The 25623-nt window shown below is 46.9% G+C and overlaps 1 protein-coding gene across 2 annotated transcripts; it reads left to right on the top strand.

The window, feature by feature from the left end:
- Positions 1 to 206: 206 nt before the first annotated feature.
- On the top strand, positions 207 to 25440 carry LOC120660177 (E3 ubiquitin-protein ligase UPL1-like). Of its 2 annotated transcripts, none has more exons than XM_039938574.1 (16): positions 207 to 550; positions 2828 to 2923; positions 3006 to 3212; positions 3361 to 11202; positions 11301 to 11615; positions 13243 to 13438; positions 19423 to 19688; positions 19774 to 20066; positions 20699 to 21803; positions 21885 to 22031; positions 22113 to 22193; positions 22308 to 22533; positions 22621 to 22760; positions 22868 to 22974; positions 23058 to 23224; positions 25084 to 25440. In XM_039938574.1, exons 1-15 carry the CDS (start codon positions 518 to 520, stop codon positions 23158 to 23160), a joined length of 11157 nt encoding a protein of 3718 aa, XP_039794508.1. In that variant the 5' UTR covers positions 207 to 517; the 3' UTR covers positions 23161 to 23224; positions 25084 to 25440. The 2 variants fall into 2 exon arrangements, with proteins under 2 accessions (XP_039794508.1, XP_039794509.1); XM_039938575.1 differs by having other exon boundaries at positions 219 to 550; positions 3364 to 11202.
- The last annotated feature ends 183 nt before the right edge of the window (positions 25441 to 25623 follow it).

Below are 25623 nucleotides of genomic sequence, written 5' to 3'. Positions count from 1 at the left end.
TCAACTAATAATTATAGAATATAATCCGTGCATTATGAATTTAGAGATAGAGAAAAAATGATGGTTGCCGTCAAGTTTTTCCAAGCGCAATCCTATGATCTTTCCTATGATATTCACCGTGCACCGTGGGAGTTTTTTTTTGACACAGTTTGTGGGACTCCTTTAGCATCATCATCACCGTCACGTAGGCACCGTCGCCGTACGCGTAGCAGCGCTCATCTCGTCTCCTTCACCTCGCCTCCCCCTCCTCAACCCTCTCTCCCGCTTCTGCGCGACGACACGCGCATTCCCATCCCCACCGGCCCCAATACGATTCCTCCCCTTCTCTCCCCTGGCGATCGCTCCAGCGCCCCCCCAAAACCCTAACCACCCTGCGCCTCGGCGGCGACTGCCGGAGGCGACAGCGTAGCGCCCCCAGGCGGAGGCGGAAAGCGCGGCGGGTTGCCCACCCCCCTGCGGCTGGGGAGGCGGACGAGGCGGCGGAGGGCCTTGCCCCCCCGGCGATGCGAATTGCGGGATGAAGCTCAAGCGGCGACGCGCGGTGGAAGTGGTACGCCGCCTCGGCCCACTCTTTTACCCTATTCCCCACTCGATCGCCGCGATCTATGTGCCGATCGCCCTGATCGCGGTGGCCTGCGATTGCGAACGTATTAGGGTATTGCCCCGGGGTTTCTGCCGGTGTGGATTACCGCTCGTGGTGGGGATTCCTATTCCGGAGGGAGAAGGTTTTGGGGGGTTTAGGATGCCGCTTGCCCAGGGTACTTTTGGTTATTGGGGTAATCACTGGGTTGACATCGTGGTTTTTGTAGTGGTCCGTGTATGCAATCCTTGCAGCAATATTTTGCAGCTAGAATAAGAAGCTTTAGACCTCAATATAGATGCTTTGTAGTTCGGTACTCATTAGGAAGGCTGTATTTTTCTGATATCAAACGGTTTGACGCAATCTTAGTGTGGGGCTCTTTACTTGTAATGCTTGTCATAGATCTGCAGTTGGCCAAACTTGTGTATGTACAGTATTTAAACCTGGATTTGTTCTAGTTTTACTTTTTGACGAACACCCCCAACAAAGAGAACACTTCCATTATTATGGTCAGGTGAACTTGAGTTTGTAGTCACTTAGCGCAAACTGATGTCTTGTACATGTGCGACGAGATGAATTTTATGCTTGATATCTTTGGAAAGGTCCAAAGCAATTTCATGTTTTGCTCTACATTGCTTAGATCTTTGAACATACCACATTACAGACTTACAAGCATGGTTTTAAAGGCGTCGCCTAGGCATCCAAGTGAGAAAAAATTCTGGGCGTCGGGGTCGCCTAGATCGGCGCTCGTAAGGCGTCCGCCATTGTCGAGTAGGCGTCCACGCATCGCCTAGGCGCCCAGGGCGGACGCTTTACTCGTGAAAATCCCGTGCGCGCGGGAAGAAAGGGCGGGCGGGAAGAAATCGTGCCCGTGCCGGTGCTTCCCTCCTTCCGCCTGACTAGAGAGCGGGAGTGAGATGAGAGAGAGGGAGAGGAATTAGACGGGGCCCCTCGCAGCGCCGCTCCGCCTCTTCCTAGGGCGGCGATTCCCGCCGACGGCACATCAATTTCGCGCAGAGCGCAGCACCGCTGACTGCCTCGCACTTCCCCGCGCGTCGCCCTCTCCAGCAGCAACTGAAGCACGCAGTCTGCAGCTCGATTGAAGCCTGGCGGCCATCAAATCGACCCGTCTGCTCTGCGCCAAGCACTTGGACCCATCGCTACCTGCCTCCCCGCTGGCCGCAGCTCCAATTTGGCTTCGGCCGACCCCCAGCTCCAACCTGACTTCTCGCTGGGCACTTGGAAGCAAGTTATGCATGTCGTCCTCTCATCTCCCCTCCGTGTCCCCTCCCTCTGCTACTTTATAGCTTCGATTGGCTGTGCATGTGGTAGCTTTGCAAAAACAGAGGACGTCACATGGGGGCTTTGCATATAAAACAGAGCACGTCACATGGGGTTGTCCACTTCTTTTGCTAGCAGCACTACTAATTAATGATGCCATTAGAGACTAGTTTTTGGCTACTGAGGCATCTTAGATGTGCTATTTGCTACTTCATATTGTGCTCTAGTAGTCTTGTACTATAATAGCACTACTTATCATCCTTATTATGGTCTAAAACTCTGTATATATGCTAAAAATTGGCAATATTAAGGTCTAATTTGCTTCTGAATTTTAGTTGCATTATATATTAACATATTTGTATGGCGTCGCCTAGGCGTCCGCCTTACTCGCCTAGGCGTCTGGAAGGGGGTCGCTTTCCTCGCCTTACCGCCTTTTAAACCATGCTTACAAAAGCATGCAGTTTAGTAAACATAAATCCTTTTGTAATTGCTATTTGTTATGGTCCATGACTTTGAGCTATGTTGAGAGGCGAAGATTCTTTTTTATTTTTATGACATAAATATACGATGTATTAGTCCAATGTTCAATCCATACTTGATTAGGAGAATCCCGACTGGTCGTAATGTGGAGTCCTAGACTTTGCTATCTTTGACTTGGCTCTGATTGCAATTTCTACAATTCTTACAGCTTGCAATTTGATATACGAAATTTTAAATTGAAGTCTCATCTTCTTTCCAATGACACATCAAGATTTGGGTTACTAAATCTGATGGGAGAATGAATTTTGTTTTCAAACCTTAATGAAAGTTAAGCGGGACATGGATGTGGTATTTAATGAAACACTGGTGTGTATAAATTAGTTGCATTTTGTTTAGTGTTCTATTTTTTCTATTAAACTAGCCTGAATTTGTGGCCCTTTTCAAATTTTATACCTTTAACTAATGCACCTTTTTTTTCATTTGCAGCCTCCAAATATAAAATCTTTCATCGAAAGTGTTACAGCAGTTCCTCTTGACAATGTAGAGCTGTCGCTGAAGGATTTTGCATGGGAATTTGACAAGGTTTGCGTAATGTAGCCCTTTTTTATTCTCTCTATAACATATTCTGTGGTTATGATAATTTATTGCTATCAAAATTTTGCAGGGGGATTTTCATCACTGGGTGGACCTTTTTAATCACTTTGATTCTTTCTTTGAGAGTTACATTAAATCAAGGAAAGATTTGCAGCTCGAAGATAATTTTCTTGATGTGGACCCCCCATTTCCTAGGGAAGCAATCCTTCAAATTCTTCGAGTATCAAGAATAATCTTGGAAAATTGCACAAATAGACACTTCTATAGTTTCTTTGAGGTTAGTGCTTTTTCACATGCCCTATTTATCTGCAGGCCTTTTTTTTTGCCTTTGTGTTCTTTTCTACTCCAAGAGCATAACTTCCTAGTTTCCTTCATCTGTATTAATTACTTCTAATCTACGTATTTTTTCTTGTCCTTGTTTACAGCAGCACCTGTCTGCTCTTCTTGCATCGACAGATGCAGATATTGTTGAAGCAAGCTTGCAGACATTAATGGCTTTTGTAAACAAGTCAGTTGGGAAAAGCTCAATACGCAGTACATTTTTGACTTCAAAGTTATTTGCCTTCTCTCAAGGTTGGGGTGGAAGAGAAGGTGGCCTTGGATTAATAGTGTGTTCTCTGCCCACTGTATCCGATCCAGTTTCCACTGAGGTTGGCTCCACTCTCCATTTTGAGTTTTATCGTGGTGCTGATAAATCAGATAAATCCCAGTCTCTAGATAACGAGAACAGGTTGGAAGTAATTCATTTATCGAATGTCAATACCTGCAAGGGAACAGATCTTGAAATATTGGACAAGTTGGTCAAGGATTACAGCGTGCCTCATGCTTTAAGGTTCCCTCTTCTTACAAGATTAAGATTTGCAAGGGCATTTGACTCTTTGGCATGTCGACGCCAATATATCTGTATCCGTTTGTATGCCTTTATTGTTCTTGTGCAAGCAGGCCATGATACTGAAGGTTTATCATCATTTTTGAACTATGAACCGGAATTCATTGATGAACTATTATCATTGCTTAGCTATGAGGATGATATACCAGAAAAAATTAGGATATTGGGAATCCTTTCACTGGTTGCACTATGCCAAGATCGATCTCACCAGCCTACTGTATTGTCCTCGGTAACTTCTGGTGGACATCGTGGTATTCTTCCTAGTCTCATGCAGAAGGCAGTTGATTCTATCATCAGTGGTTCTATGAAATGGTCCATAATATTTGCTGAAGCTCTTCTCTCTCTTGTTTCTATGCTGGTATCATCAACCCCTGGTTCTCTAGCTCTTCAAGAAGCAGGATTTATACCCACCATTTTGCCTCTTCTCAAGGACACAAACACACAACATTTACACCTAGTTAGTACGGCAGTGTATGTCATCGAAAGCTTCCTGGATTATCACAATCCCTCTTCAGCATTGTTCAGAGATCTAGGTGGACTAGACGACACTATTGCACGTCTTAAGATAGAAGTATCACAGGTTGAGATTGGTTCGAAAAAAGTTGAAGAGTCTCAGCCAATCAATAAAGGAAAAGAGGTTGAAATTTGTCCACCAGTTCCAGATATGCAGTCTCCATGTTCTGAAGCCTTGGTTTTATATAATAGGAAGAGCTTAATGAAAGTTTTACTACGTACAATATCTCTGGCAACATATGTGCCTGGTAGCTCTGCTCGTGTGGATGGTTCTGAAGAGAATGTGCTGCCGCCATGTTTATGTACAATTTTTAGGAGAGGCAAGGACTTTGGTGGTGGTGTTTTCTCACTTGCTGCAAATGTTATGAGTGATCTCATACATAGAGACCCAACATGCTATACTGTTCTTGATGCAGCTGGTTTGCCACAAGCATTTCTTGATGCCATAATGGATGGTGCACTTTACAACTCTGATGCAGTCTCGTGTATACCACAGTGTTTGGATGCATTATGTTTGAACATTAGTGGTCTTCAATTAGTAAAGGACCGCAATGCTTTAAGATGCTTTGTGAAAATCTTTACCTCCAGATCATTTTTGAAAGCGCTTAGTGGGGACACAACAGGGGCCTTATCAAGTGGACTCGATGAATTATTGCGCCATGCATCATCATTACGTTCCTCTGGAGTTGACATGTTTATTGAAATCTTGAACACTGTTTCAAAAATTGGCTGTGGTGGAGACTCTAATTCCTGTACAGGATGTGATAATTCCTCTGCAACTGTTCTGATGGATACTGATGTGGTGGGAGGTACAACACAGAGTGAGAGTGTACCTTCTGAAATGGGATGCTCAGGAAAAATGATTGAGGCTCCTCTAGATGCTATGACATCTTCTTCCATTGAGTTATTTCTTCCTGAGTGCATATGCAATGTTGCTTGTCTCCTTGAAACTGTTCTGCAAAATACTGATACTTGCAGGCTATTCGTTGAGAAAAAAGGAATCGAGGCTGTTCTCCAACTGTTGAAGTTGCCAGTAATACCTGTATCTGTTTCAACTGGTCAGAGTATATCTGTCGCATTTAAAAACTTCTCACCTCAGCATTCTGTTTCTCTGGCAAGAGCAGTGTGCTTATTTCTTCGAGACCACCTTAAATTGACAAATGACCTGTTGGGTTCGATTTCTGGAACTAAGCTTACCGATAGTGAACCTGTGAAGCAATCAGCTCTCCTGAAATCACTTTGTACTCTTGAAGGGCTTTTGTCTGTTGCCAATTTTCTTCTGAAGGGAACAACTATTATGGTCTCAGAACTGGCTTTTGCAGATGCTGAGGTATTGAAGGAATTGGGGAAGGTTTATATTGAAGTGACATGGCATATGTCTTTACTCAGTGATGCCAAGGTGGATAAGCAGGAGTCAGATGAAGATGGTGTACCTGGAGATGCGTCAATTTCTAATGCATCTGAAAGGGATAGTGATGATGACTCAAGTGCAGTACCAGTTGCAAGATATATGAATTCTGTTTCCACGAGGGCTTCTTCATCACCCTGGAGTATGGAGCAAGATTTTGTATCAGCAGTCCGATCTGCTGCAAACATGCACCGCCATGGTCGGCACTCGCTATCAAGGATACGTGGGCGCCTAAGTGGAGTATTGGATGCATCACATACTGATATCGACGGTCCTTATTCTCCAGCAGAGATCTCTGGGAGTCATGATGCTTCAAAGAAAAGCCCTGAAGTTATTATTTCTGAACTTCTGACAAAACTTGGCTACACCATGCGTTCCTTCCTCTCTACCCTTGTCAAAGGATTACCAGCTCGTCGTCGGGCTGACTCTAATCTTAGCCCAGCTTCAAGAAGTCTTGTGACTGCACTAGCACAACTTTTCCTTAGTGCTCTTGGTTACTCTGGACATTCTGCTGCTGGCTTTGAGATGTCGTTATCTGTTAAATGCCGGTACCTTGGGAAGGTTGTGGAAGACATGGCTGTGCTTACATTTGACAGCAGACGTCGCTCATGCAATTCTGCACTTGTTAATAGTTTTTATGTGAATGGGACATTCAAGGAAGTTCTAACTACCTTTGAGGCCACCAGTCAGTTACTATGGACGCTTCCTTTCTCAGTCCCTGCTGCTGGCACAGATCAAGGTTCCTCTATTAGTGAGAAGGCATCTCACAATTCGTGGCTTCTGGATACATTACAGAGCTACTGTAAATTGCTGGAATGTTATGTGAACTCTACATTTTTATTGTCTCCATCCTCTTCTCATAATCAGCTTCTTGTCCAGCCTATTGTCACTGAACTGTCAATTAATCTATTCCCTGTGCCTTCAGAGCCAGAATCATTTGTTCGTATGCTGCAATCTCAAGTTCTGGATGCAGTTCTTCCTGTTTGGAATCACACAATGCTTCCTGAATGCAGCCTGGCTCTTGTTACCTCACTGGTGTCAATTATGAACAATATATGCTCTGCTGTTGGAGATCTGAAGCAAGGCCGCAATAGTGTCGGAGTTGCCAACCAGCGTGTTACTAGCCCCCCTCTTGATGAGGCAGCTATTGCTACAATTGTTGAAATGGGATTTTCAAGAGCTAGGGCAGAAGAAGCTCTGAGAAGCGTCAGAACCAACAGTGTGGAGATGGCAACTGATTGGTTGTTTAGCCATCCAGAAGAATTTGTTCAAGAAGATGTGCAGCTTGCACAGGTTCTAGCTTTGTCACTTGGAACCTCCATTGAAACACCCAAGGAGGATGGGAGCAATAAGAATGGTATAGCTACTGCTGAAGAAAAAGGTGTATTTGTGCTCCCTTTGGATGACATTCTCACTGTATCGACAAAGCTTTTCTGCTCTAGTAATTCTGCCATGACTTTCCCATTGACTGACCTTCTAGTGACACTATGCAACCGGAATAAGGGAGAATACCGACAACGGGTAGTACTCTATCTTTTTGAGCAACTAAGACGTTTTTCATCTGATGCCATCGTTGATACAGGTGCTTTGTATTCTGTTGGCCACTTGTTAGCTTTGCTTCTGAGTGGAGACAGTGGCATACGTGAAATTGGTGCTGAAAATGGTGTCGTCACTTATGTTATTAACATGTTAGAAAATCTTAAATCAAGGACAAACCAGACAGATCATAGTTGGAATTCTATCAGTGCACTGTTGCTTGTATTGGATAGCATGCTACAATTTAATCCAAAGCTTAATACAGAAACAATAGATGGTGCATCCAAGTCAATTTCTGATGCATCCAGTGCTGACAGCAAGGCAAATCCAGTGCCACCTGACGGAAAGAAAACTGAAACCATGGATTCAGCAGACTATGCAAGTGCTACTAATGTGTTCGAAAATATTTTGGGAAAACCTACAGGCTATTTGACTGATGAGGAGAGCCAAAAGGCACTGGTTTTCTGCTGTGAGTTCATCAAGAAACGTGTGCCAGCAACGGTTATGCAAGCCGTTCTTCAGCTCAGTGCCCGCTTGACAAAGACACATTCTCTTGCCACTCAGTTCTTTGAAAATGGTGGCCTATCATCTCTGTTAAATCTCCCAAGCGCTTGCATCTTTCCTGGATTTGAAACCATAGCGTCTGCCATTGTGCGCCACCTCATTGAGGATCCTCAGACCTTGCAGAGTGCCATGGAATTGGAGATACGCCAATCATTAGTTAACCGTGGCAGTCGTACTCCACGCTCATTCCTGACAAATATGGCACCGCTGATATGTAGGGATCCTGTGATCTTCATGAGGGCTGTAACTTCAGTCTGCCAATTAGATTCTTCTGGAGGGAGAATGAATGTAGTCCTGTTGAAGGATAAGGAAAAAGACACGGAGAAACAGAAAGTTCCTTCGACAGAAAGTGGTGCGCCATGTAATGAACCTGTTCGGATGGCAGCTGATATTAAGTCAATTGATACACCAAACAGATGTTCACGGAGCCAAAAAAAGGTTCCTGCTAGTCTCTCTCAAGTGATCGATCAGCTTCTTGAGATCATTATGAGCTATCCATCTGCAAGCAAAGAGCAGGGGTTTGATGGTTACTCCCTGTTGAGTCCAATGGATGTTGATGAACCAAACACTAAGGGAAAATCTAAAGTTGATGATGGCCAAGAGTTTGATGGTGGTGCCCTCTCTGAGAGATCTGCCTTGCTGTCAAAATTGTCATTTATCCTTAAGTTGATGAGTGAGATACTTCTAATGTATGTGCATGCAGTAGGGATAATTCTGAGACGGGATACAGAGATATCACAGTCACGAAGTTGTGATCAAGGTGCAGGACACAGTGGTTTACTGCATCATATATTCTATCTGCTGCTTCCACTCTCTTCAGTCAAAACTGCTGATTGGACAGGAAAGTTGTCTGAGAGAGCTTCCTGTTTCTTGGTAGCTTTGTGCTGCAGGTCTGCTGAAGGTCGTAGAAGGGTTATTTCTGAAATTGTGAAGGCATTTAACTATTTTATTGATTCAGCAAGCAGTACCTCCAGAGGATCTTTGATACCTGACAGAAAAGTTTTGGCTTTCTCTGAGCTGGTAAATTCAATATTGTCGCGGAATAGTCAGAGCAACTTACCTGTTCTTGGTTGCTCGCCTGATATTGCAAAACCTATGGTAGATGGTGGAATGGTACAATCTCTTTCTGGTTTTCTGAAAGTAATTGATCTGGACCATCCAGATGCTGCAAAGGTTGTCAACTTGATATTGAAGGCTTTGGATAGCCTCACCAGGACTGCTTATGCTAGTGATCAAGTTCTCAAGTCAGATCGATATACCAAGAACAGATTGCTAGGGTCACATGAACAAACACATGAAGCTGATGGCACTGTAATTCTTGAGCAAAGCACAGATATCAGACATCATCATACTGACAACATCATCCAATCTACAAGTCAACAAGCGCAAGAACTGTCTCATGGTGATGGGGACAATAACGAGAACCATGGCCAACCTGCTGAGCATGAAATGGGAGTCGATCCAGTGGACAATAATTCTAGTGGTAATCCTCCAATGAATGGTGTGGAGTTCATGCAGGAGGAAGCAATTGAAGGTAACGTTATGGCTCCTAGTACTGATGTTGGTTTGGCTTTCCCAGTGCAACACCAAGTTGATGACGAAATGGCTGAAGAAGATGAGGATATTGGGGAAGAAGGTGAGGATGAGGATGAGGATGATGAGGAAATAGCAGATGAGGGAACTGGTTTGATGTCCATAGCTGACACAGATATCGAGGACCAGGAGAACAATGCTATTGGTGACGAATACAATGATGACCTGATGGATGAAGAGGATGATGATGACTTTCTTGAGAACCGTGTTATAGAAGTGAGATGGAGGGAGAGCTTGACTGGAATGGATCATCATCTCAGATTTTCCAGGGGTCGTGCAGACTCAAGTGGTTTTATTGATATATCTTCTGAGTCATTTCATGGTGTGGGGACGGATGATTCATTTAATATGCATCGTTCATTCGGTCTTGAGCGCCGCCGCCAAAGTGGAAGTAGGTCACTTCTTGATCGACCAAGGTCTGATGGAAATGCTTTTCTTCATCCACTGCTTGTCAGGCCAACTCAGTCTAGGGAGGGAACTGGTTCGGTATGGCCCTCTGGAGGAACCTCATCAAGAGATTTTCACACACTATCTTTTGGTAATTCAGACATCCCCTTGTACATGTTAGATGCTGGATTTCCACCAGAAACTGCTCCCCCAGTGTTCGGTGAGCATGTTGTAAGTACTGCTCCACCACCATTGATGGATTTTTCACTTGGTATGGATTCCCTCCGAATTAGGCGGGGCCCTGGAGATAATCCATGGACTGATGATGGCCAACCACAGGCAGGTAATCATGCAGCTGCTATTGCTCAGGCAGTGGAGGATCAATTTGTGTCACAGTTATCTGTGGCTTGTAATTCAAATAATGCTCAGGTGCAGCCTGAACAGAATGGCAATGATGTGAATGCATACTTACCATCACCAGATACAGAAAATACTGAACCTGTAGCAACCAATTCTCCTGCTCAACCTGTTGGTAGTCCTCAGCAAGTTCATACTGTTAACCAAGAACCTGCTCCTGCAAATGATCGATTTTGTCCTACGAATGTGCAGGTAAATCAACAGGGTTTTGTCCACGATAATTGTGTTGAGGAAGCGGTACAGCAAACAGCAGCTGATGATCCTGTACCTCAGAATGATGAAATAATGTCTGTTGCTGATACACAGCTTTGTGGTTGTCCTGAAAGAGATTCCCTATCTGGTAATCAAAGTCATGATCATATTATGCACAATGAGATTGAAGCACCTCAACAACTTCAGTTGAGTAGTGATCCTAGGGAAGCACCATCTGATCTGGAGTCAAGCTGCCATGCCCTTGTCACTTCTGCAAGTACTGCTCCTGAGCTGAGTGATGCTCATGTAGATTCTGCTGCAGTGAATGCGGATGCTGACATGAACAGTGTTGATATTGCTGAAAATGAAGTTGGGAACTCAGCTCCTGGTTCTTATGGCAATGATATGTCTTCTAGGAGACATGAAGAAGCTCATCAAGAGCCTCAGATAGAGCAACTAAATGCTAACAATGAGGTCTCTAGTGCTAATGAAATTGATCCCACATTTCTTGAAGCATTGCCTGAGGATCTTCGTGCAGAGGTCCTTGCTTCTCAGCAGAACCGTTCTGCCCCAGCTGCTTCCTATACTCCACCAGCTGCAGAAGAAATAGATCCTGAGTTTTTGGCTGCTCTCCCCCCAGACATACAAGCTGAGGTTCTAGCCCAGCAGCGAGCACAGAGGATTGCTCACTCTCAACCAGTTGGTCGGCCAGTAGATATGGATAATGCTTCAATTATAGCAACTTTCCCTCCTGATCTACGTGAAGAGGTAATGCTTCAATTATAGCCACTTTCCCTCCTTATTTGTATGAAGGGATACTTCTTACCACACAGCTCAATACTATTAGTGACATGTTTTTACCACAGGTGCTTTTGACCTCATCAGAAGCAGTTCTGTCTGCCCTTCCTTCAGCTTTACTTGCCGAAGCTCAAATGCTACGGGACAGAGAATTGAGTCGATATCGTGCTAGAGGAAGCCTATTTGGTGGAAGCTACAGACTTGGAGGGAGGAGGTTGCCAGCAGATAATCAGACAGTTATAGACAGGGCTGTTGGTGTTACTATGGGTAGAAGGGTTATTTCTGCTTCACAAGTCAGTTCAAAGGGTAAAGATGTGGAAGGGACCCCACTTCTGGACTCAGATGCCCTACGTGCACTTATTCGTCTTCTGCAGTTGGCTCAGGTAATGTCCTAATTGTGCAGAATATCTCAAATTCTCTATAATTCTATTATTTTTTCTTCGACTGAACTTTCCAACTTTGTAGCTATCGCCACATATGTGCTCCATTCTTGAATAGAGTGGCGCTGTGCATTCATCAGTAGTTTATATGATGTAATATTGCATGCATAAATATATAGTTGCATAGTGAAACATTCCTTGTAAGGTTGCCATACACAAGTTTCCGAAATTTAAATGAAATGATAAGAGACTTGCAAGTGGGGACCTGTTGTACACCCCTGTAAAATTGTAAAACACACCCACAGAGGCCCTCGGTCATTTCCGAGAAATGAAAGAAGGTACTGGCAAAAACATTTTTATGAACTTTCTTACTGAAAGATCTGTTACTAATATATTGATTGTTAAATTTTAATGAACCAAGCCAAATTGTCCATCCACACAAGTTTACATTTGAAACAAACTGCACCATTTAAATGTTACGGAAAGGAGTTTTGCACCTGACATTTTCCTGTCTCTGGAAGATCAATATTATTGAAATCTGTAAATTTAGTAGACTTATATGGCAGATAACTATATTCATGTGCCATCTATGGATAGTAGCATATTATTGGAAGCCTCGCAATGCTTTCTGTAATGTGTGGACATCCAGGAAAGAGTGGTCACAACGTCTATGTTGCCCGGATACACGGATACGGATACCGGTACGCGATACGGGGATACTCCGATACGCCATTTTTCCAAAAACAAGGATACGGGGATACGCCAATATATATAAAAAATAAAAATAAATAAAAATTTCAGGAACTAGAATGTGAGAAAATAGAAGTTCCAGGGACTATAATGCGTCATAAACTCATATATTCATATGTTCTATAGTTATTAGAAAAGGGAAGGGGCAAAGGAAAAAAGAACCAACCTTCTCTTACCTGTTCGTCTGTTCCACGAATGGATGTCGGTCGTCTTCTTCACCAACCTTCGGCACTCACTCTCTCTCTCTCTCTGTGTAGCGGCCAACTCTGGCGGCCGCGGCTCCTCTCCCTCTCCAGAGGTTGCGGCTCATCCTCTCCTTCTCTAGCGGCTGCACGGGCTGCGCGAGCCGTGCGAGGCTGCTGCGGGCCTGTGGCTGCGCGAGTGGGGATGAGAGGGTGGCACAGCTGAACGGAGGACCTTTATACGAAGCGATTGAGTGGTGTTGTTAGGGTTTGAAGGTATCGGACAGGTATCCACATGTATCCCATGAGTATCCGATTTATTTTTATTATTTGAAAATACCTAAATAGTCCAATACTTACGGGATACGTATCCGGGAGTATCCGTGGAGTACGGGTATCCGATACGGTATCCGATACCGGTACGTGAGTTTTGCGAAGTATCCGCGTATCATAGCACAACGTAACCAAACAACCTTCGAAATATGATGTTTTGATTCCTTCTAAACTACCGGAAAACAATAAAATAATTACATGGATTATACACAAGAATGAGAAAAGGATGACTTCTACATAACATACATCGATAAAGACTAATATAAAAATGTTACTAAATACATTTGTTTGTTAAGTTTTTGTTCAGTTTTCTGTTAGCTTATTACATTTCAGCTACACTGGTTGACTATTCCACATCTTTGCAGCCACTCAGCAAAGGCCTTCTTCAAAGGCTTATGTTCAATCTGTGTGCACACAGTGTCACACGTGTTACCTTGGTTGGCCATCTGCTCGACATGATTAAACCTGAATCTGAGGGGCTTAGCATATCTTGCATGGCTACATACAGATTGCATGGATGTCAGTGGAACATTGTTTATGCGCAACCTTACTCTGCAAATGGTAATATGATCTCTCCCTCCCTCGTTCCCTCTCATCTTTTTTGTCATTTCTTAGAAAATCTTTGGTTATGCTGGGGGTCGACAAGCTGAAACCAAGTAGAAAAGGTAAAGAGGGGCCAAAGCTCAATGAAATAACCTTAGAGTGAAAGGGAGACCAAGCCAAGTGAGCAAGCTGAAGGGAATAAGTCTTGTACCCTTGGACTTTGTGGGGCTGCAGCATCTCCTTTTTTGCTGCAGCACGTAATGGGTTTGTGCTGCCCCTAGAGGACATCATCTTGGACTGTTTTTTAGTTTGCTAGGACAGCTGCAGTCAGTAGGATAGCAGCAGTTAGCATCTACTTTTCTAGGACATCAGGAGCATCTTAGACTAGGCAGTTAGCAGCCCCTTGGCTGGCTGTATATATGTGTGGCCACCCCTCTTGTTGGATGGTATGGCATTGTGAGTGTGAATGAAGAAAAACCTAGAAAACTTCCCCAATTTGAGTGTCATCCTCTCAGCTCAATGAGAGTGAAAATTGAGCTGCTAACATCTGATATCAGAGCCGTACTTTCCTGTAGACTGGATATCTCCTGTTCTTCTCCCTCCCAAGCAGCAGTAGCAGCTGCTGCAGCACCAGTAGCAGCTAGCGCAGCAGCAGCAGCTAGCGCAGCAGCAGCAGTTAGCGCAGCTGCACCTGCAGCAGCCCCTCTTCCACCTTCCTCACCTGAGCAGACGAGCAGTAGCTCGTCTGAGGCTGCGTCTTCTCCACGCAGCAGCCCCTTGGAGGCGCGCCATGTCCGACGCACTGTCTTAGCGCTCGGTCGCCTTGAGCGCACGGCGTCAGCGAGATGCCGAGCTCGCCGCGGCAGAGGAGCGCAGGCGAGCGACGGCACAAGCCGCTGCAGCAGCGGCGAGGGCGGCCAGGCTGGCTGCAGCGGCGAGGGCGGCCAGGCTGGCTGCAGCGGAGCTGGCGGCGGCCAGGGCGGAGGTGGAAGCAGAGGCGGCGGATATTGCAGCGCGTGCGGCGGAGGTCGAGGTTGAGACCTTGCGCGGCAGCCTCAGCGGCTCCATCGCCGGCGACACCACCGCCGACGGGGACCTTGAGGAGTTGGAGAGGGAGAGAGTGTGGGAGCGGACCGCGCGGTGGGCAGCAGCCCTCCCCGGCGGCGGCGGCCTGGAGGGCGGCACGCCCGGCGGCAGCCCAGGGGCCCGCGCGCCCGGCGGCGGCCCAGGGCGGAGGCGGCGCCCCTGGCGGCGGCGCACAGGGCGGTGGCGGCGTTCCTTGCTGGGGTGCACGCGGCGGCACCCCCGGCTACCACGGCCTCTAGGCGGTGGTCAGGGACGTCTGTCCCGGCGGTGGGTGGCCCACCCTCACCAAGACCAACTACGTCGAGTGGGCTGCGGTCATGGAGGTGAAGCTCCAGATGCGGCATATGTGGGAGGCAGTCCGGTACAGCGACGACTACGATGAGGATCGACGGGCGCTGGATGCTCTCATCGCAGCAGCCCCGCCCGAGATGTAGTTCACGCTTTTCAAGAAGCGAACTGCCAAGGAGGCCTGGGATTCCATCGCTGCGGCACGTATTGGCAGCAACCGCGCCCGCTAGACCACTCTCCAGGCACTTCGCAAGGAGTGGGAGAACCTGGCCTTCAAGCCAGGTGAGGATGTTGATGACTTTGCCCTCCGTCTCAACACTCTGCTGCAGAAGGTGGTGCAGTTCGGCGACGACACCTACGACGAGGAGAGAGCCGTCGAGAAGCTCTTCCGCTGCGTCCCCGAGAGGTACAGGCAGACCGCTCGCTCGATCGAGTCTCTGCTGGACCTCTCCACCATGACGATCGAGGAGGCGATAGGTCGCCTCAAGGTCATCGACAGCGACGAGCCACAGCCTCCCTCGGGAGGCATCTCCATCGGTGGGAAGCTCCACCTTACTCAGGAGCAGTGGGAGGCCCGGCGCGGTGACAGGAGGGGGGAGCCCTCTTCCTCGACTGGTGGCCGCAAGCGCGGCAAGCCGCGAATGGGGCGCGGAGGTGCCCAAGCCGGGGCACGAGGGCGCGCCGAGGGTGACGCCCGCGGAGATGCTCAGGGCGGCGCCGCCGATAGGCCCAAGGCAGCACAAGACGACGCCTGCCACAACTGTGGCAGGCCCGGCCACTGGGCCAGGGACTGCCCGCAGCGGAGGCGTGGGGGCCAAGCTCACGTCGCGGAGGCCCAGCCGGATGACGAGCCGGCTCTGTTCCTACTCCACGGGGACATGGAGCCGCATCCGGCGGCACCGCCTGCCACCGCTCTACTCCACCTCGACGAGCCGCGTGCCCGAGTCCTCGGCAACGGCTCCGACGACGACAGGGTCGATGGCTGGTACCTCGACTCCGGCGCCACGCACCACATGACCGGGCGGCGGGAGTTCTCCGACCTGGACGTCGACGTAGGTGGCTCCGTCAGGTTCGGGGACTCCTCCGCCGCGGAGATCAAGGGCGTGGGCTCCGTGATCTTCACCGCCAAGTCCGGAGAGCACCGGATGCTCACCGGAGTCTACTACATCCCGGCGCTGCGGAACTCCATCATCAGTCTTGGGCAGCTCGATGAGAGCGGCTCCCGCGTAGTGATCGACAACGGGGTCCTCCGCATCTAGGACCACCGTCGCCAGCTTCTCGCCAGGGTGGTTCGAGGGAAGAACCGCCTCTACATCCTCCACGTCGGGGTGGCCCAGCCTCTTTGTCTTGCAGCTCGCAGGGACGACGAGGCATGGCAGTGGCACGAGCGCTTTGGGCACCTCCACTTTGAGGCCCTGAAGCGGCTCGGCGCCAAGGAGATGGTGCGAGGCCTCCCATGCCTCGACCACGTGGAGCAGCTCTGCGACGTCTGCGTCTGCGTGCTGACGAAGCAGAAGCGGCATTCCTTCCCCCAGCAGGCGAGCTTCCGAGCCAAGGAGCGGCTCGAGTTCGTACACGGGGACTTGTGTGGCCCGGTGACACCGGTCACACCAGGAGGACGGCGCTACTTCCTGCTGCTCGTCGACGACCTCTCCCACTTCATGTGGGTGATAATCCTCGGCAGCAAGGGAGAGGCTGCGGACGCCATCAGGCGTGCTCAGGCTGCTGCGGAGGCGGAGAGCGGCCGCATGTTGCGCGTGCTGCGCACCGACAACGGCGGCGAGTTCACGGCGGCCGAGTTCACGGCGTACTGCGCGGATGAGGGCATCCAGCGCCACTACTCCGCGCCGTACAGCCCGCAGCAAAACGGCGTCGTCGAGCGGCGCAACCAGACGGTTGTGGGGATGGCCCGGGCCCTCCTTAAGCAGAGGGGGATGCCGGCTGTTTTCTGGGGAGAGGCGGTGGTGACGGCCTTCTACATCCTCGACCGCTTGCCCACCAAGGCACTCGACGGCATGACACCGTATGATGCTTGGCATGGGCGTAAGCCGGCGGTCTCCCACCTGCGGGTCTTCGGCTGCCTCGCGTTCGCCAAGGAGCTTGGCCACATCGGCAAGCTCGACGACAGGAGCACTCCGGGAGTGTTCATCGGCTACGCGGAGGGTTCGAAGGCCTACCGCATTCTCGATCTGGAGACACAGCGTGTGCGCACGGCGCGATCTGGAGACAGCGTGTGCGCACGGCGCGCGACGTTGTGTTCGACGAAGGGCGAGGATGGGCGTGGGACAAGGCGGTGGACGACGGCTCGGCTCTGACGTACGACGACTTCACCGTCGAGTACGTCCACTTCGAGGGAGCTGGGGGAGTAGGCAGCTCTTCTTCGCCGAGCGTGCCTACCCCGGTCCCCGAGCCTACACCGACTCCGGCGCTCGCCACATCGGCGGCACCATGCCCTTCAGCTACGACTCCGGCTGCGCCGAGTTCCTCGGCTGCACCACCACAGCCGGCGACGCCGCGCACTCCAGTACCGATAGCCACTCCTCCGGGCACGTCTACTTCAACACCTGCTCGTGCTGAGCACAGTCCGGATGGAGTCTGTGCGACTTCTCCTTGCGCTGGCTGCCCAGGAGGGCTGGCGCGTCCATCACATGGACGTCAAGTCGGCGTTTCTCAATGGCGACTTGAGGGAGGAGGTCTACGTGCACCAGCCGCCGGGGTTTGCGATCCCCGGCAAGGAGGGCAAGGTGCTACGCCTGCGCAAGGCCCTCTATGGCTTGCGGCAGGCCCCGAGGGCGTGGAACGCCAAGCTGGACTCCATGCTCAAGGGGATGGGCTTCGAGCAAAGCCCGTATGAGGCGGCCATCTACCGGCGGGGCAATGGCGGAAATGCCCTGCTGGTGGGTGTCTACGTCGACGACTTGGTCATCACTGGCACCAAGGATGTGGAGGTGGTGGCGTTCAAGGAGGAGATGAAGGCCACCTTCCAGATGAGCGACCTGGGGCCTCTCTCCTTCTACCTAGGGATCGAGGTGCACCAAGACGACTCCGGGATCACACTTCGACAGACCGCCTACGCCAAGCGCATCGTCGAGCTCGCTGGGCTCACCGACTGCAACCCAGCTCTCACTCCGATGGAGGAGAGGCTGAAGCTGAGCCGTGACAGCACGGCAGAGGAGGTGGACGCTACTCAGTGCCGGCGCCTTGTGGGGAGCCTCCGCTACCTCGCCCACACACGGCCGGACTTGGCGTTCTCCGTCGGCTACGTTAGTCGGTTCATGCAGCGACCGACGACGGAGCACCAGCAGGCCGTGAAGAGTATCATCCGCTATGTTGCGGGGACTCTCGACCACAGTCTCCACTACCCGAGGTGCCCTGGAGCGGCACACTTCGTCGGGTACAGCGACAGCGACCACGCCGGCGACATCGATACCAGCAAGAGCACGAGCGGGATTCTCTTCTTCCTCGGCAAGTGCCTCGTTAGCTGGCAGTTGGTCAAGCAGCAGGTGGTGGCCTTGTCTAGCTGCGAGGCCGAGTACATAGCGGCCTCCACTGCGTCGACTCAGGCGCTCTGGCTCGCTCGACTGCTTGGTGATCTACTCGGCAGAGACACTGGAGCAGTGGAGCTCAGGGTGGACAGCAAGTCCGCTCTGGCCTTGGCGAAGAACCCCGTTTTCCACGAACGGAGCAAGCACATCCGGGTGAGGTATTACTTCATCCGAGGCTGCTTGGAGGAAGGAAGCATCAAGGCGAGCTACATCAAGCACCAAGGATCAGTTTGCGGATCTGCTCACCAAGCCCCTTGGGAGGATCAAGTTCCTTGAGCTTTGCTCCAAGGACCGGGATGGTCCAACTTTCCCACAAGACGACGCACAAGGCTTAGGGGGAGAATGAAGGGAATAAGTCTTGTACCCTTGGCCTTTGTGGGGCTGCAGCATCTCCTTTTTTGCTGCAGCACGCAGTGGGTTTGTGCTGCCCCTAGAGGACAGCATCTTGGACTGTTTTTCAGTTTGCTAGGACAGCTGCAGTTAGTAGGACAGCAGCAGTTAGCATCTACTTTTCTATGACAGCAGGAGCATCTTAGACTAGGCAGTTAGCAGCCCCTTGGCTGGCTATATATATGTGTGGCCACCTCTCCCGTTGGATGGTATGACATTGTGAGTGTGAATGAAGAAAAACCCAGAAAACTTCCCCAACTTGAGTGTCATCCTCTCAGCTCAATGAGAGTGAAAATTGAGCTGCTAACACAAGCAAGCAAATGACCAAAAGTCCTCTCCTCCAAGCCCTAGGGTTCTATTAATAGGGAGGAGGCGGTCATTTATATTTGTTCCATTGGTGGGGCTGAATATTACAACAAGGTCTCTAGGATTTGCAAAGGAGTCCCTGGAACTTACAAAATAGATCCCTGAACACTGCAACTAAGTCTCTAGACCTCACGAAAAAGCCATCAGACCTCTATTTCGAGCCTCTTTTGTACACAAGGGGGTCCCTAGCCTTAGGAAACCTAAGACACGCCCCCAACAGGTTGTCTGTAAAACTTGTTTTATATTGCTTCATTTTTTATTCAATATCTTATCCAATAAAGTTATTTATCACTTAAGCAACCTTATACTTGCACTACCACTTTTCAGGTTTGCCTCCACTTGTGACACGGCGACTTCTTGAAATCCTGACATATCTTGCTTCTAATCATCCATCTGTTGCGGATCTTTTGGTCCATTTCAATCCTTCAGTTAGTTCAAACCATTTGACATTACAGGACAGTGAAGAGGTATCTCAAGAAAGTCCATCGTTGAAGATGAAGCAGTCATCTTCAGAGAGTTATACACCTATTCTATTGTTTCTTAAGCTCCTAAACAAACCCTTATTTCTGCGCAGTCGACTGTATCTTGAGCAGGTATTTCTCAGCACTGGTTTTGGTGTATGATAGATCTTGGTTCACTTCTTAAAACATTTATTGTATCTTTTAATTTTGTCTCCAGGTGATGTGTTTGCTTGAAGTTGTGGTCAACAATGCTGCGTCCCAAATTGATTATCGACCTCGCTCTGCTCAGATTGCTAACAGTTCAGGTGTTAAATTGGCTGATGGGGCACCGTCTCAAACACAGGTGGAACCATCTACTCTGGAACAAGGTCATATCCAGGGTAATGACCAAAACAAAGATGTTGAGGTCCCAGCGTCATGTGCTCAGCAGGATGTCAATGTGCATGCCATTCTTACTCAGCTTCCTGATGCTGACTTATATAATCTATGCAATATTCTGGCACTTGAGGGGTTAGTTTTTGCCTTGCACTTTTTTTACTTATTATTGCATGACATGCACAGATGATGGTTTACTCTTGAGTATTAGATTCTACATGTATTTACTGTTGAATGGTAACAGATGCCTTACATATTTTGCTTTATTGTTCAGTTTCAAGGAGTAGGAATGGAGTATGGGAGGGAAGTGGGTTGGGGAGAAGATTTGCATGCCATATCTTTCTTACAAACACTCAACTAGGTAGAGTAGAGAGAAGGCGGGCCAACTAGGTAGATAGGTGGACCTAAGGCTGACCAATGCGTACCATAGGAAGATTTTTCCTTCTGTATATTTGTTTCTTAGCTTCAAGGATCCCTGTTTGGTAGTATGATACTTTAAGAACACATTGTTTCTTTTTTCCTCCTCTCGTGAAGTTGGTTGTCTTGCCACTGTTAATGTCGGTCGTTATGCAGTAAACCGCAACCAATCATTTTAATGTTAGTTTACCTCTTACTTGAAAAATACTCAAAGAAAAAGGTTTTGTTTCGAAGTAAAACTAATTCGTGTTATTTTGGGAGTTCATCTTGATTTCATACTTCCAATATTTGAAAAATGTCAACCTTTCAGGGCTTCAGAAATATTTACCTTTTTTTTTTGAAATATTCAGTCTTACAGATAAAGTGTACTCGCTTGCTGCGGAGGTGGTGAAAAAATTGGCTAGTGTTGCCAAATCGCATCGGAAATTCTTTTCCATCGAGTTAGCTGGTGTTGCTCGGAGTTTAAGTTCTCCTGCAGTAGAGGAGCTTGTAACACTGAAGAACACTCAAATGCTTGGGCTCAGTACTTGTTCTATGGCTGGAGCTGCTATCTTGCGGGTACTGCAAGTCCTATCTACATTGACATCAGATGTGATTGATAGTGGACATGAACAAGATATGGCACAGGAAGAGCAGTCCATTTTGTGGGATTTGAATGTTGGTCTGGAACCTTTGTGGCAAGAATTAAGTGATTGTATAAGTGCCACAGAGGCAAAACTTGTACACAATTCAACATTTGCTTCCCCTGTTCCATTGGGGGATGCTTTGGAAGTTGGTGCTTCGTCCTCTATTTCTCCACCACTTCCTCCAGGCACTCAACGCTTGCTGCCGTTCATAGAATCGTTTTTTGTTCTCTGTGAGAAGCTTCATACAACTCAACCACTTACACAATCAGATTACAATGTTACTGCTCATGAAGTGAAAGAATTAGTTGGAAGTTCATCGTCGCCTTCATTGAAGGCTGGTGGAATCTGCAATGTTACTTTTATAAGGGTTGCAGAAAAACATCGACGGCTACTCAATGTTTACATTCGACAAAACCCAAGCTTACTAGAGAAATCACTTTCTATGATGTTGAAAGTACCAAGGCTGATAGATTTTGACAACAAGCGTGCTTACTTCCGGTCACGCATCAGACAGCAACATGATCAGCATCTTTCAGCTCCTCTACGCATTAGTGTTCGCAGAGCTTATGTTTTGGAGGATTCATATAATCAGTTGAGATTACGTCGTACCCAGGACCTGAAAGGTCGCTTGACTGTGCAGTTTCAAGGAGAAGAGGGTATAGATGCTGGAGGACTTACTAGGGAGTGGTACCAATTGCTCTCACGAGTTATTTTTGACAAAGGAGCTCTTCTCTTCACCACAGTAGGAAACAATGCGACTTTCCAGCCTAATCCCAACTCTGTTTATCAAACAGAGCACCTTTCATATTTCAAGTTTGTTGGTCGAGTGGTATTTTCTTGGCACTGTCCTCAATAGTATAATACTGCATCATTTGTTAAAACCTCTTCTGAGACCTAGTTATTTTCACAGGTTGCTAAAGCATTATTTGATGGCCAATTATTGGATGTCCACTTCACCCGTTCATTTTACAAACACATCCTCGGTGCTAAAGTAACATATCATGATATAGAGGCTATCGATCCTGATTACTACAAAAATTTGAAGTGGATGCTGGAGGTTTGGTTTCATTATCCACAATTTCGTTTGCTAAATTTATGTTGCTGTGTGTAATTCCTAAATCATGCCTTTTCTGAACAGAATGATGTAAGTGACCTTCCTGATTTAACATTCAGCATGGATCCTGACGAGGAAAAACATATTCTCTATGAGAAGACTGAGGTATGGAAAACACATCATGGCTTGGCCGAGAACTTTTCTATTTACCTCAGCTGTTATCTTAGTTTTTTACTAAACTATTATCGTAGTTAAGTTTTTAATAATTTTTCAATTTAGGTTACTGATTATGAGCTAAAACCCGGTGGAAGAAACATCAGGGTCACTGAGGAAACAAAGCAAGAATATGTTGACCTTGTAGCTGAACATATACTGACCACAGCAATTCGTCCTCAAATTAATGCTTTCCTTGAGGGCTTCACAGAGTTAGTTCCAAGGGACCTAATAGCCCTATTTAATGATAAAGAACTTGAACTACTGATCAGTGGTCTTCCTGAAATTGACCGTGAGTGGATTCCATCTATCAGATAATTCATCATCTTATTGCTTATTTATTTGTTTCCTTTTGATTTTTATTTTGTTTCTCCTGCAGTGGATGATCTGAAGGCTAATGCGGAATACATTGGATATTCTGCTGCATCTCCTGTCATCCAGTGGTTCTGGGAAGTTGTTAAAGTATTCAGCAAGGAGGACATGGCCAGACTACTGCAGTTTGTTACTGGAACATCAAAGGTCAAAAGGCACTTGTGAAATTGTAGTTTCACATAAAATTTTTCATAATCTTGAGCAATATATTGCAGTAGAACTTCAATAGCCCCTTTTGGAATTTATTTCTGCAGGTACCATTGGAAGGTTTCAAAGCACTACAAGGTATTTCTGGTCCCCAGAGATTTCAGATTCATAAGGCTTACGGAGCTCCAGATCGGCTTCCATCTGCTCATACATGGTAATATATTGATATGTTCATTTACTGCTTTTCACTTTTGCATTTATTTTAGCAATTGTTCTAAATGTACAATGAATTTGCAGCTTTAACCAGTTGGACTTACCGGAATACACCTCAAAGGAGCAATTAGAAGAGCGCCTGCTTCTTGCCATTCATGAAGCTAGTGAAGGTTTTGGCTTTGGCTGATCTGTTCCTCCATGGAGTGATAAAGAGTGCACTGGGTCATTGTTTTTCTGCTTGCCATGTACAGGTATGGGGGTGATTATTCTTTGCCACATGTAATATTCTTCACACATTTTGGGGAATGCCCATGTCATTGCCGAAGGCCCAGCCCGTGTGTCAGGCCCAGCTGCCTCTTCATAATTTTTCCACACCGCCCCCCCCCCCCCCCCCCTGCTGTTAGGGCTAGATTTACAGTGAAGTTTCGGTATCCTGAGGAGTTTATCCCATGGTTCTGTTAGTTCTATTTAGTGTTGTGACACATTGTCACACCTGTTGGTTGTTTCTAGGCCAAAAAGATGTGGATAGTGTTTGTGCTAGGTACGTGCAAAGTATTAGTTATATGTCAATTTTAGTTTTCACTTTGAAGTATTCCAAGATATCAAACGCATCAAGATTCAGGAAGCAATGTTTCAGCTAACATGTTACTATTGAAATAGTGATGGTATATTGAATTAAACTAATAAGATTTTTGGCCTAGTTGTAGATTCATTTCAACATGGACCGAATCAATCTACTAGGGACTAATTACCATTGTTTTGTACTGCTGTGGACTTTTTGTGTGCGCCTGTTAGGCCCATGGGAGACGGTCTCCATGGCCACTGGTGCTATATACATTTGGGTCATCTTGCATGAACAGAGCCTACGTAGTTACTGCTCACACCAGGCTTTTGGTTGGTTTGTTGCCCCAATACTTAGATTAGATTGAGTTATCTATCTCCTTAATTCAAGAGAGAGCTTTCATAATGGTTAAGTCACCCCAGTTTATAATTTCCCTATTAGATGTTTCATAACTCCATGGTAGGATTTGAGAAATTGGTGAAAGAACTGCTTTTTTTTTTTGAATTTGTAGGAGAGCTACCTGCCGTAGCATTACGATAGGAAAATTTTGGGGAATTTTGTGTGTGTGTTGGGTTTGGGGGTGGGGGTTACAGATTTATGCCACCACAACAGAGTTAATTCTAAGTGCTATTCACGGGCCATTGTGCAAGTATGCAACAGAAGACATCAATGGCCATTAGTTCGGTTGGATGATTTCACATTCAGATAAGAAAAATTGTTGAGAGTTCGCGTTATATGTGATGGTTTGAAAATATTTATTGAAAAAAGGGAAAGAAATAACTAAATTTGAATGGATATTGGATGCAACTCACAATTTCAGTTTGCAGTGTTTTCTAATCAGTGCTTTTTTTCCATAGTGAAAGAACGAACTTCTGCATGCTATTCTTTTGAAATAAAACATGAGCTACTCTTGATTCATTGGCATAGTGAACATAATTCTCCATGGACCTATGTCAATTTTTTGTTGAAACTAAGGCCATGTTTAGTTCCAAAAATTTTTCCTACAGTACCCATCACATCGAATCTTCAAACATATACATGGAGCATTAAATGCAGTTAAAAAATAACTAATTACACAGTTTAACTGTAAACGACGAGACGAATCTTTTAAGCCTAATTAATACATAATTAGATATTAATTGTCAAATAACAACGAAAGTGCTACACTACCAATACCCAAAAAAATTCCGCGAACAGAAAAAGGCCTAAGTTGTTAAAATGAGTCATTGAGTGTTTAAGGGAAAAAATGAGTCAATGAGCCTATTGATTTTGTAAACCAGTTGCTTGAGGTCAGACCCCTATTGTCGTGGATAGATAACCTAATTTTGACGCCCTGGTCATGTCAAGGAGCTTATGCGACAGCAGCCCTGCAAGTGGTGTCGCGCTACCCTCATCTATTTATGTTTTATTTGATAGTTCTAAGCTTCTGGGTGAATATTTACTTTAAGCATTGTGTATCCCGTTCAGATGTGCATTGGTCGATAACCAACTTTTGATGACTGATTCTTTCTTCTGTTGTTTCCATGTATAACTGCTGGTTCCTCCAAGATTTTGAAGGCAATTGAGATGGTCACAGATGCTATACAGATCGAGCCAAGGAGCGTTTAGGGAATGCTCAGGGTGAAGTTGGGATAAATTTTTTTTTTGGAACAGTCAATCAGGATGTCAGGCGGGTACAGTAGGAGTAGAGCTCTGCGACAACAAGATTGCCGATGTAACTAGCTTCCATTTGCCTTCTAGTTAAAGAGTCGAGTGTAAATTCGTTTAATGCTTGTTTATACCAATTGTTCTGGTGATTTTTGTACTGCTTCCTCCGATTCGGGGAGCCAGGGCAGGTTCTGCAAATAAATAAGCCATCTGGTAATGCCATGGCTCCATGTTTATTTAATCAGCTTTTTATGCCCATATTCTCTATTATTTTTGAGAAGCGCATGTACTCTATAGCCTCGTGCAAAAATGCCTTGGAAGGCAATCGAATGCCAACTTTCAAGCTCCCAAACTAGAGGAAGGTTACGTAGTTGGAGTTTTTCAGGTAATGTTTGGTTGGAGTGTGAAGTAGGATGGAATGGTTCCATCCTTAGAATTCAA

This window comes from Panicum virgatum, chromosome 2N (assembly GCF_016808335.1).
Source record: "Panicum virgatum strain AP13 chromosome 2N, P.virgatum_v5, whole genome shotgun sequence".
NCBI lineage: Eukaryota > Viridiplantae > Streptophyta > Magnoliopsida > Poales > Poaceae > Panicum > Panicum virgatum.
This window is presented reverse-complemented; position numbering and strand designations above follow the sequence as displayed.

Excerpts from the sequence above, each read along its gene's own strand:
- LOC120660177 (XM_039938574.1), top strand. The coding sequence starts at position 518 with ATGAAGCTCAAGCGGCGACGCGCGGTGGAAGTG. Across the intron at positions 3,213-3,360 it reads ACTTCTATAGTTTCTTTGAG|CAGCACCTGTCTGCTCTTCT; the intron begins GTTAGTGCTTTT and ends CCTTGTTTACAG. Across the intron at positions 20,067-20,698 it reads AATATTCTGGCACTTGAGGG|TCTTACAGATAAAGTGTACT; the intron begins GTTAGTTTTTGC and ends TGAAATATTCAG.